At 39.5% G+C, this 12713-nt stretch overlaps 1 protein-coding gene across 1 annotated transcript in view; it reads right to left on the minus strand.

Annotated features, from left to right (window-relative positions):
* The window catches only part of ELP2 (elongator acetyltransferase complex subunit 2), a 55879-nt gene that overhangs the window by 1310 nt on the left and 41856 nt on the right, over window positions 1-12713 (minus strand). Inside the window, exons 18-21 of the mRNA XM_069568684.1 lie at window positions 7016-7208; window positions 3239-3360; window positions 1453-1586; window positions 834-947 (exon numbers count right to left, since the gene is read on the minus strand). Coding sequence (XP_069424785.1) covers window positions 834-947; window positions 1453-1586; window positions 3239-3360; window positions 7016-7208 — 563 coding nt within the window. The remainder of the gene's footprint in view (window positions 1-833; window positions 948-1452; window positions 1587-3238; window positions 3361-7015; window positions 7209-12713) is intronic.

Raw genomic sequence — 12713 nt, forward strand, 5'->3', positions numbered from 1 at the left:
AATTATCACAAGCATTAACATGCTTTGCTGATAAGGAGACAAACTCCTCTGGAAGAAATAGCCTGTACAATACATGTCTCTCGTCATCAAGCCAGTGGCCTTCCTCATGGTGCTGTTGTTTGGAACTGTATTTGAAGTTATATTTTGGATAGTTTAAACATACAAATGTTGAAGAATCCTAAAAAAAAAAATCTAACACAGAATGATGTGTGACTTTTTTGCAAGTCTCGTCATTTCTAATGCATAAAATGGGTGAAGTTGATTGACAAGTGATCCCTGCTGTCCAGGCAGGTGGATGAGGAGGAGGCGATGAGGAGCAGACGCTCTGAGCCAGCAGAGGCGGGGCCCAGGCCCAAGGCTCAGAGCCCTCGCTCTGCCTGAAGGCGGGTCACAGGGCTGGGAGCGGCACCTGGCAGTTTGCGCCATTTTGGGAGCTGAGCTGAAGTGTTCAAACATGAGATCTGGCTACCAACCACAGTCTATAATATTTCCAAACAAATCACCAACATTCTGAATCAAATTTTCCTAAGATTCTACTGTGGTCACATTCTGAAACCCATCATTCTGAAATTCATTTTCATCTCCACTGTGTTATCTCTAAAGATGGTATCAGGCAAACAAGCCATGTGGTCAAATAAACTTTTTAAAAATAAGTGCAGTATAGTAGCAAATGTCAATTTCAAGAGAATGTCACAAAACACAGGTACCAATCGGGGGTAAGCACCGGGAACGGATGCGTGTTCTTCTCCACGCAAATGAGGCATGAGATTTGTTGCTAAAGACTCCAACGATGTCTATCTGATCTGGTGGAAGCAAAAACAGGAAAGAAATACCTTTGACTTGTTTCTACACAGCGGATCCAGTCGTTTATTTCCGGAACTTGATCGGTCTTTTTCCAGGAGTATAAACAAATCTTCCCACACTCTAATCCTACTGCAACCACGTATCTGTTTTTAAAAGAAGGGTGAAGACTGATTAATTTAGCATGAATTTCTTCAGGGTTCCCGACTCCCTCTGGCTGACGAAGGACTCTGTTCGGACCCAGGACCCAGTGTGCTGCTCTGCCGTGCACGCAAGAAGCCGCCTCTCCATCGAGGGTGCACAGTTCCACCTCTGTCCCTGGTGGGCAAGGCCAGCGAGCCAGCGCTTCCCTGGCTGGCTGTGGGGCCCTCAGTCTACTAAAGATACTCGCTATAGAGAAAGTAGCACCATCTTCCATTTGGTGAATAAGAACCTCTGAGCCACACTCCCCATCTCTATTTCACCACTCTAAATACCATCAAGTTCTATCAATTTAGAAATTCTTATGAGAAACATAAGCATTAGTTTAAAAAAATAGTTAACTTGGAAGCTGAAAGAACCCACAGATGAAAGCATAAGAGGGCTACACACTGAGAAACTAAGTGGTCCTCTTAAAGAAACATGAGATGAAGCCCCCACACAGAGACTGACCGTTGGGAAAGGTTAAGCACCGGGCAGACGCTGACGGCGGTCACAGCTCCACCCACGTCCAGAACGGAGGAGCAGGGCCCGATGCTGTGCTCGATGGCGTCATCGCTGGAGTCGCACTCACCCCAGACAACCACCTAGCACAGACAGATCAAACTCTGTAACGCTTTCTCTCTGCAAGGTTTCTGTTAATGGCGATGCATTAGAGTTTCAATGGCATAGATGACACTGAAATTTTTTAATTCATCATTTTCATTTGTGATCCGGGACTTCTGAGGACTGCAAGCATCACAGAGAAGCCACCGTGTAGCAGATACAAGTCTGAGATCTCAACTACCCAAGTGTGCTGGGCCAAAGTCGACTGTCCCTGCCCAGAGGCCTGCTCTTTATACTCAGGAAACCAGTTCTGACCCAGTGAGTGCCTGTGCATTCCCCCAAGAAATTACCTCAAAATGTATGGAACCATACTAAGTCCTTGGCTTTTCCTCTACACCCCAGCTCAGCTCTCAGGAGGCCCCAACCTGATGATACCAAGCTAAGAAATTAGGCCTTTCTGGAAGCTCAGGCCTCGAAGGGGTGTGAACAGTCACAAAGAAATGGAGAGGGCAGTGAAAGAGACAAGAGCTGCAACTTCAGGACCAAAGAGACTCTGAGCAGAAGGCTCTGCCCAGGCAAGCAGAAGGGCATTCCCGAGACCGCCTGATGGACGGTGCTTTGCCGTTTCAGCCTTGACGTCTCCCTGAGAGTCACGCTGGACCGTCTGCGGGCGGGCCTGACTGTGGAGGGCGGAAGCAGACCTGCTGCCTGAGCAGCTTGCAGAGAGTAGGAAGATAAATGCTGGGGAAGACACGGGGAGGCCAGTGAGAGGAGAGAAGGGCTGGGAGAGGGCGTGTCAGAGGCTGACACTTGTGTGTGTCACTGAGCACACGCTGTGTCAGCCCCCTGCTCAGGAATACCATGACTAGGACTGAGAGGGCAGGGGCGGAAAGGAGACGCTTGGGCGCCTCAGACCTCTAGTCTGCAGGAACTGCACAGAAGGAAAGGATATTTTTTTTTTAACATTTTAAAATAACTTTTATTTCTAACCACAGTTACACACAGAATTTTTAATAGTAAGAAATAATAACAAAAGATATATTGGGAATGAAAATTTCCATTCAAACCCCCCAACCCACCCCATCAACACCCTCACCCACCTAATCACCTCTCTATTGCCATGTTGTTGTTAAGTCACTCAGTCATGTCCAACTCTTTGCAATCCTGTGGACGTTTCAAAGAGCATGAACACCAGAGGAAAGACTGGGCCAGGCAAACATTTCCCAGAGAACAAGGGCAAGGGGCAAGGCCAAGAACCTACTGCTAGCTCACTTATCCTGACTTTTTTCAAAGCTTGGGACACACACACTCACATACCCCACCTCCTCCAATGAATGAAAAGGTAACAACTATTCACAGAATTTTAAATTCATACAAGTATGAAAAAGAAAAGTATGGATAGTCTTAACCCATTTCATTTACTACTTTTCTCCCACTGGGGCCATCTGATGTTAGTAATGAGTCTGAAGAGTCTCCTCTGTAGTTGATATTTCAGAGACATGTATTTATAGAATTTAACAAGTAAGAAAAGTCTTTCTTACTTGTATGCATATGAAAAACACAGGAGGGAATACATAAACTGATTTTTAAAAACCGTATTAGAAAATTAGGATTATGTGTGTTTTTTTAATCCAAAGATACCTGTAATATTATTATATTACATTTGAAAAAATACAAAGGTAAAAAAAATTACCTTTCTGTCCCGACTTCCAGTGAAGAAATACCTGCCATCCGGACTCCAATCACAAGACCAAATAATCCTGCTATGCACAGCAGTGACTTTGTTAGTGAAGGCAAACAGGCTGAAGATGGGGTCTGAAAGAAACACATTTATGCACTACTCTCAAAGTGGAGAAACCTGGTTTTTCCTTGTTAGAAAGTTATGTTTAAGTGCCATATAAATCATGCAATTTAGTCATCAATTTATACACATAAATGGATGTCTTCTGCAACAGATCAAGGCCAGGGAGCAGACACCTCACCAGAAAACTATGGGCATACAGTTATTTTTCTAGTAGGAAATGATATTATACTGATTAGTCACTCTCAAGTGACTGATGTGAACTCCTTATTGCCAAATTCAGAGTTAAATTGAAGAAAATAGGGAAAACCACTAGACCATTCAGGTATGACCTAAATCAAATCCCTTATGATTATACAGTGGAAGTGACAAATAGATTAAAGGGATTAGATCTGATAGAGTGCCTGAAGAACTAGGGATGGAGGTCCGTGACATTGTACAGAAGACAGTGATCAAGACCATCCCCAAGAAAAAGAAATGCAAAAAGGCAAAATGGTTGTCTGAGGAGGCCTTACAAATAGCTGTGAAAAGAAGCGAAGCTAAAGGCAAAGGAGAAAAGGAAAGCTATACCCATTTGAATGTAGAGTTCCAAAGAACAGCAAGGAGAGATAAGAAGGCCTTCCTCAGTGATCCATGCAAAGAAATAGAGGAAAACAACAGAATGGGAAAGACTAGAGATCTCTTCAAGAAAATTAGAGCTACCCCTTTTCATGCAAAGATGGGCATAACAAAGGACAGAAATGATATGGATCTAACAGAAGCAGAAGATACTAAGAGGTGGCAAGAATACATAGAAGAACTATACAGAAAACATCTTCATGACCCAGATAATCACAATGGTGTGATTACCTAGAGCCAGACACCCTGGAATGTGAAGTCAAGTGGGCCTTAGGAAGCATCACTACAAACCAAGCTAGTGGAGGTGATGGAATTCCGGTGGAGCTATTTCCAATCCTGAAAGATGATGCTGTGAAAGTGCTGCACTCAATATGCCAGCAAATTTGGAAAACTCAGCAGTGGCCACAGGACTGGAAAAGGTCAGTTTTCATTCCAATCCCAAAGAAAGGCAATGCCAAAGAATGCTCCAACTACCACATAATTGCACTCATCTCACACGCTAGTATAGTAATGCTCAAAATCCTCCAAGCCAGGCTTCAGCAATACGTGAACTGTGAACTTCCTGATGTTCAAGCTGGATTTAGAAAAGGCAGAGGAATCCGAGATCAAATTGCCAACATCTGCTGGATCATAGAAAAAGCAAGAGAGTTCTAGAAAAACATCTATTTCTGCTTTATTGACTATGGCAAAGCTTTTGACTGTGTGGACCACAACAAACTCTGGAAAATTCTGAAAGAGATGGGAATACCAGACCACGTGACCTGTCTCCTGAGAAATCCGTATGCAGGTCAAAAAGCAACAGTTAGAACTGGACATGGAACAACAGACTGGTTCCAACCACGAAAGGAGCACGTCAAGGCTGTATACTGTCACCCTGCCTATTTAACTTCTATGCAGAGTACATCATGAGAAATGCTGAACTGGATGAAGCACAAGCTGGAAAGATTGCCGGGAGAAATATCAATAACCTCAGATATGCAGATGATACCACCCTTATGGCAGAAAGTGAAGAAGAACTAAAAAGCCTCTTGATGAACGTGAAAGAGGAGCGTGAAAAAGTTGGCTTAAAACTCAACATTCAGAAAAGTAAGATCATGGCATCTGGTCCCACTACTTCATGGCAAATAGATGGGGAAACAGTGGAAACAGTGACAGACTATTTTGGGGGGCTCCAAAATCACTGCAGATGGTGACTGCAGCCGTGAAATTAAAAGACGCTTACTCCTTGGAAGAAAAGTTATGACCAACCTAGACAGGATATTAAAAAGCAGAGACATTACTTTGCCGACCAAGGTCCGTCTAGTCAAGGCTATGGTTTTTCCAGTGGTCATGTATGGATGTGAGAGTTGGACTATAAAGAAAGCTGAGGGCTAAAGAATTGATGCTTTTGAACTGTGGTGTTGGGAGAAGACTCTTGAGGGTCCCTTGGACAGCAAGGAGATCCAACCAGTCCATCCTAAAGGAGATCAGTCCTGAATATTCATTGGAAGGACTGATGCTGAAGCTGAAACTCCAATATTTTGGCCACCTGATGTGAAAAACTGACTCACTGGAAAAGACCCCGACGCTGGGAAAGATTGAAGGCGGGATGAGAAGGAGACAACGAAGGATGAAATGGTTGGATGGCATCACCAACTCAATGGACATGAGTATGAATAAACTCTGGGAGTTGGTGGACAGGGAGACCTGGCGTGCTTCAGTCCATGGGGTCGCTAAGAGTTGGACACGACTGAGCGACTGAACTGAACTGAACTGAAGTGAATGATGTAAAACATCTTCTGGACACTTAACTAAAAGTTCAGTTGATGCCTAAAGAAGAAGCCTGAAGAAATTTAAACTTACTCAGGAAGTAGCCAGATCTGTGTATTAAGCTATGGAAAAAAGAATAATGCACTCTTAATGTAAAAAAAAAAAAAAACTTTTTTTTTAATCTTTTCCTTTGTAAGATTCTAAGTGTAGGGTAACTAACTTCTAGCCCTCACAGGGACTAAACCTAAATGACCTAGCTGTGTATCAAGGGAAGACTAATGTATCTATTAATCAACAATCCACAAAGATATAACACATTATAATATAGACTTGTTATTAGCCTCATTTTAACTTTAAAAAGTAAAGGCTACATATTAGGAAATCACTGGTTGCAAATGAAATCAGTCTGTTTTAACATATACTGCTCAGTATGTGTCATAGTACTTGATATTCTCTAAAATATAAAAAACCCAAAGAACTAAAAACATCATAAGTCAAATTGATGTAGTAATCAATGAAAAAATTAACAGCAGGATTATATAACACAAAAGTACTTTAACCACTCTCTAGATTTTACCCACTCACTGAAACTGAAGAATAATAGGCTGTTGCTGTAAGTACACAAAGGAGACTCTTTTTTCCTTTTCAGTGTTTTTTCATTTTATGCCAGGTCCAAAGAAGAATGCAGGTAGGTGTGTTAGCATCTTGCCCAGGGGTCGTGTCATTCACAAGTATTAGTTCCTCGGTCATGTCCAGTGGTTTTGCAACTCCATGGTCTGCAGCCTACCAGGCTGCTCTGTTCACGGGATTCTCCAAACAAGAATACTGGAGTGGGTAGCCATTCCCACCTCCAGGGGATCTTCCTGACCCAGGGATGGAATTCAGGTCTCCTGCATAGCAGGTGGATTCTTTACCATCTGAGCCACCAAGGAAGTCAAGTGGATGTCTGAATTACCAGTGTGAAACAGGTGGGTAATTTAACTGTATATTATTATTCCTGTCCCATAAAATCCTCAGTATATATCATCTATTTGGTTTTATGGTGGCATTCTGTAACCATATGCAAAGTCTAAATTTTGTACATACAGATTTTTATGGTTCTTTAACCAAGGTATCTGAAAACATTATCATCCTTACAAGGAAGGTCAAGTCTTCCTCAAATGTCAAAAACTTTGAAAGACTCCCAGTAACCAGACTCTAGCCTTCACCCTGTTATCATTTCACTTTACCCAACAGCTGCTCAAAGTGAGTAAATGGATATAGCTGTCTCACTAGTACTCTTCCCAGCCAGGAGCCATTTACCTAACTCAGGTGGGATTGTGTCCTGCCTCTTCCACAGTGACCAGGTCCGATCTCTGGAAACAGCTAGTAAGAACTTGTCGTCAGGAGAGAAGGCCATCTGTGTGACAGTCAAGCTGTGGAAGATTAAATTCTGCACCTGCTTCCAAGATGCAGTGTTCCAGAGAATGATGGCGGCATGCTCTTTCTTGGCCGCCTGTAGGACAGAGATGAAACAAGAAAGCAATGTAAGTGAAATACGCTGGAAAAAATAAAACAAAACCACTTTTCAAAGTAACACATTGCTTCTACAGTATTCTTCATGTATCTGCATAAATAGAAACCACAAATTCTCAGAAGATACCATAAATTCTATAACCAGGTGTAACCCCTGAGAAGAGACAGACAGGGATTAGAAATGATGAATAATTAAGAGACTGGCAGTGGAATCAGAATTTTTAAAATTATAATTAACATACAATATTTTACCTTGTTATTGACTGTGTTCCCTATGTGCACCTCACATCCCTGTGACTTATTTTGAAACTGTGAATTATTTATAAGTTTATACCTCTTATACCCCTATTTCTATCATCTCTCCACCCCTCCTGAAAACACCCTGTCTGTTCCCTGTATCAACCAATCTGCTTCTGTTTTGTTTGTCCATTTGTTTTGTTTTTTGGATTCCACATATAAATGAAATCATTTAGTATTTATCTTTCTCTGTCTGACTTATTTACTTATTTCACTTAGCATAATGCCCTCCAGGTCTATCCAGGGTGCCACAAATGGAAAGACTTCACTCTTGTTTAATGGCTGGGTTATACTGCACATCCACGTGCACACACACCACCCCTTCCTAGTCATTCCTTTATCAATGGACACTTTGGCTGCTTCCATATCTTGTCTATTGCAAATAAAGGTACAATGAACACAAGGGTACGTTTATCTATATAAATAGTGTTTTCATTTTCTTTGTATAAAAACCCAAAAACAGAATTGCTGGATCATATGGTATAGTTCTATTTTAATTTTTTGAGGAGCTGCCATACTATTTTTCCAAGTATGCATTTTACATAATTTTACAAGTATGTATTATATTCTTACAAAATACATTTCTGCATTAACTGTGTAATTAGTAGTTAAGAGACTTTCACTTCTGGTCCATACGAAGTTGACAGGGACCAGATTTACTATCTTGTATGAAAAAAACTAAAAGATCAAACGAAATACATGAAACAATGGCACTTCAAAATACTTGATGTCTGGCAACAACGAACAGTTACCCCAAGGGACAAAAAGAATCATAGAGCAGAAAAAATTAAAAAACAAAAGACCATCACTGAACCCTATGACAACATCAAGCAGCCAAATATGGTCTGCAAAAGGATGAAAAGAAAAAATACTTAAAAAGCTAATGGCCCTCAAATTTGATGAAAACAATAAACTGAACGATCCAATAAGTTCAATAAAACTCAAGCACAAGAAACACAAAGAAAATTACACCCACAATAGTCAGATTGTTTAAAACCAGGGATAAACAAGAAACTGCACATGGAGAGGAAAAGCCCATTACTGAGTAACAAAGAAAAATCACACTCGGCTTCTCATCCAGAGCAATGCAAGTCAGAAGAAATAAAGCAACGTTTTTAAAGTATAGAAAGGAAAACAAACAATCCTTTACCTACCATAAGTACACTTTAAAAATGAAGGAGACATATATATTTTCTGGACAAGCGAAAACTCAAAAAAAATTCCTAACCAGCAGAACTACATTACAAAAAATGCTAGGGAATATCCTGCAGGCAGAAGGAAAATTATATCTGTTGGAAAAACTTTTTTATTATTTAAATCTCTTTAGGGATAATTGATTATTAAAGCAAAAATAATAGTATCATGGGATTTCTGTAAAGAAGCAAAATGTACAAAAACAATGCCACAAAATAGGGGGAAATGAAAATGCACTTATTTTCTCATGAACAGTGCACTATTACTTGATGCTAAACTGCGGTAAATTAAAGACACATACTATAAAATGTGAAACAACCAATAAAATAACACAACAAAGAGTTATATCTGCTAAGCAAAAGAAATGAAACAGAATTATAAAAAGCAATTACTTCACCAAAAATAAGTAAAATGGATCAAAGAACAGATGGATTAAACAGAAAACAAATGGCAAGATAAAGTAAATCTACCATATCAATGATTACATTAAATTCAAACAGTCTAATAAACACCCCTATTAAAATGAAAGATTATCAGGACAAGAAAAAGATCCAACTCTATGCTGCCTCCAAGAAATCCACTTGAGATAAAAGTTAACAAACAACTTAAAAGTAAAATGATGAAAAAAGACACATAATTCAAGCACTAGTCAGTGGTAAGGACTCCATGCTTTCACTGCAGGAGGCATGGGTTCAATCCCTGGTCAGGGAACTAAGACAGTGCAAGCCTCGAAGTGTGGCCAAAAAAAAGAAAGAAAGCTGGAGTGGCTATATTAACATCAGAGTGGATTTCAGAGCACAAACTATTATCAGAAATAAAGAGTTTCATTTCATAATAATAAACTAATCAGTTAATCAAGAGAACATAATGATCATAAATGCTTAGGATCTAACAACAGAGCTTCAAAACACAGAGTACAAACTGAACGCACTACAAAGATTAAAAGGCAAGTTCACAACTGGCGTCAGAGATTTCAAAATGCCACACACAACAGAACAAAAAGAGCAAAGACGGTAATACTATCAACCAATATAAGTCATATTTTTCAGAACACTCCACCCAACAGAAACAATCTACCTTCTTCAAGGGAACATGGAAATTTACCAAGATTAAATTTCAAATGATTGAAGCTATACTATACTTTTTAAACAAAATTAAATTAGAAATCAGTAACAGAAACACCTTAAAAATACTCAGTATATGGAAACTAATATATTTCAAAATAACCTATAGTTAGAAAATAAAAGGTGAAAGAAATTAGAAAGTATTTTCAACTGAATGAAAATGAAAACACAACATACCAAAATTTGCAGAATGCCTCAAAAGCAATGCTTAGAGGAAAACCTTAACAGCACTAACACCTATCCAGAAGCCAGGATTGAGGGCTGGGTGAAATGGGTGAAGAGTCAAAAGGTACAAACGTCCAGCTACAGATAACTAAGTCAGGGGGACGTAATCTGTAGCACAGCAATTATCATCAGTACTGAACTGCGTATTTGAAAGCTGCTGAGATCTTAAACATCCTCAGCACAAGAAAAAACTTTGTCTTCTAACTATGTATGATGATGGGTGTTAGCTAGACTTCCTGCGGGGATCACTTCCCCATGTAAACAAACGTCAAATCATTATGCTGTACACCTAAAACTAATACAATGTTATACATGTCAGTTACACCTCAATAAAAAGAATAATTTTTTAAAATTTATATACATATATATCATGAGCAGGAATGCAAAGCTGGTTCATCATTTGAAAAAATCATTCAATGTAACTTTTCATAATAATAAAAGGGAAAAACATATGACATGCCAACAAAGAAAAAAATTTGACAAAATCTAACATCCATTATGGGGTCGCAAAGAGTCGGACACGACTGAGCGACTGAACTGAACAGAACTGAACATCCATTCTTGATAAAAACTCTCTGCAAACTAGGAACTGTAGGGAGATTTTGCAGCCTGATAAAGAATTCGTCATAATGCACAGCAAACATGCTTAATAATGCAGAAGATCTTTGAGTCAGGCAAAGATTACTGAGATTCTACACAAGCAGCACAAACTCAACACAGAACAAAAGTGATAACTTAGACTTCACCAAAACATAAACTTCTGCCCTCTGAAAAAACACTGCCAAGAAAAGGAAAAGATGCTGTGGAAAATTATCTACCTAGCAAATATCTGATAAAGGAGTATCCAGTGTATATAAAGAACTTTTCAAAATTCAGTAATAAGAAAACAATACAATGAAGAACTGGGCAAAAGATCTGAATATATACTTCATCAAAGAAGATACACAGATGGAAAACTAGCACACAAAGAAATACTCAATATCATTAATCATTAGGGAAATGCAAATTACAGGTACAGTGAGGTATTACAAAAGTATCAGAACGGTAAAAATTAAAAACATGACAATATCATGTACTAGTGAAGGTGTGGAGCAACTGAAACTCTCACACGTTGCCAGTGGGACTGTAAAGTGGTACAGCCACTTTGGAAAACAGTTTGTAAGCTTCTTAAAAATTTTAACATGTATCTACCATATACTCAGCAATTCCACTCCTATGTATTTGCTCAAGAGACATGAAAGCATATTCTATGCAAAGACTTGTACACAAATGTTTATAACAGCTTTACTGGTAAAAGTCCCCAAATGGAAATCACCTAAATGTCCATTAAGTGAATGGATCAACAAATTGTAATATATATGTAAAAGGGAAGACAATTCAGAAACAAAAACATGAACAATTAATTGATACATGCAACAAAATAGATGAATCTCAAATTATGACACATGAAAGAAGCTACACACAAAAAAAGAGTACAAACTATAGTTACATTTATAGAAAAATTTAGAAATTTAGAAAATATAAACTACTCTATCATGTTAAATAAGCAGGGTGACAATATACAGCCTTGACACACTCCTTTTCCTATTTGGAACCAGTCTGTTGTTCCATGTCCAGTTCTAACTGTTGCTTCCTGACCTGCACACAGATTTCTCAAGAGGCAGGCCAGGTGGTCTGGTACTCCCATCTCTCTCAGAATTTCCACAGTTTATTGTGATCCACACAAAGGCTTTGGCATAGTCAATAAAGCAGAAATAGATGTTTTCTGGAACTCTATTGCCTTTTCCATGATCTAGAAGATGTTGGCAATTTGATCTCTGGTTCCTCTGCCTTTTCTAAATCCAGCTTGAACATCAGGAAGTTCACGGTTCACGTATTGCTGAAGCCTGGCTTGGAGAATTTTGAGCATTACTTTACTAGCATGTGAGATGAGTGCAATTGTGCGGTAGTTGGAGCATTCTTTGGCATTGCCTTTCTTTGGGATTGGAATGAAAACTGACCTTTTCCAGTCCTGTGGCCACTGCTGAGTTTTCCAAATTTGCTGGCATATTGAGTGCAGCACTTTCACAGCATCATCTTTCAGGATTTGAAATAGCTCAACTGGAATTCCATCGCCTGTACTAGCTTTGTTTGTAGTGATGCTCTCTAAGGCCCACTTGACTATACATTCCAGGATGTCTGGCTCTAGATGAGTGATCATACCATCGTGATTTTCCGGGTTGTGAAGATCTTTTTTGTACAGTTCTTCTGTGTATGCTTGCTACTTCTTTTTAATATCTTCTGCTTCTGTTAGGTCCATACCATTTCTGTCCTTTATCGAGCCCATCTTTGCATGAAATGTTCCCTTGGTATCTCTGATTTTCTTGAAGAGATCTCTAGTCTTTCCCATTCTGTTCTTTTCCTCTATTTTTTGGCACTGATTGCTGAGGAAGGCTTTCTTATCTCTTCTTGCTATTCTTTGGAACTCTGCATTCAGATCCTTATATCTTTCCTTTTCTCCTTTGCTTTTCTCTTCTCTTCTTTTCACAGCTATTTGTAAGGCCTCCCCAGACAGCCATTTTGCTTTTTGGCATTTCTTTTCCATGGGGATGGTCTTGATTCCTGTCTCCTGTACAATGTCACGAACCTCATTCCATAGTTCATCA

The sequence above is a fragment of the Ovis canadensis genome, chromosome 23 (assembly GCF_042477335.2).
Source record: "Ovis canadensis isolate MfBH-ARS-UI-01 breed Bighorn chromosome 23, ARS-UI_OviCan_v2, whole genome shotgun sequence".
In the NCBI taxonomy this organism is placed as follows: Eukaryota; Metazoa; Chordata; class Mammalia; order Artiodactyla; family Bovidae; genus Ovis; species Ovis canadensis.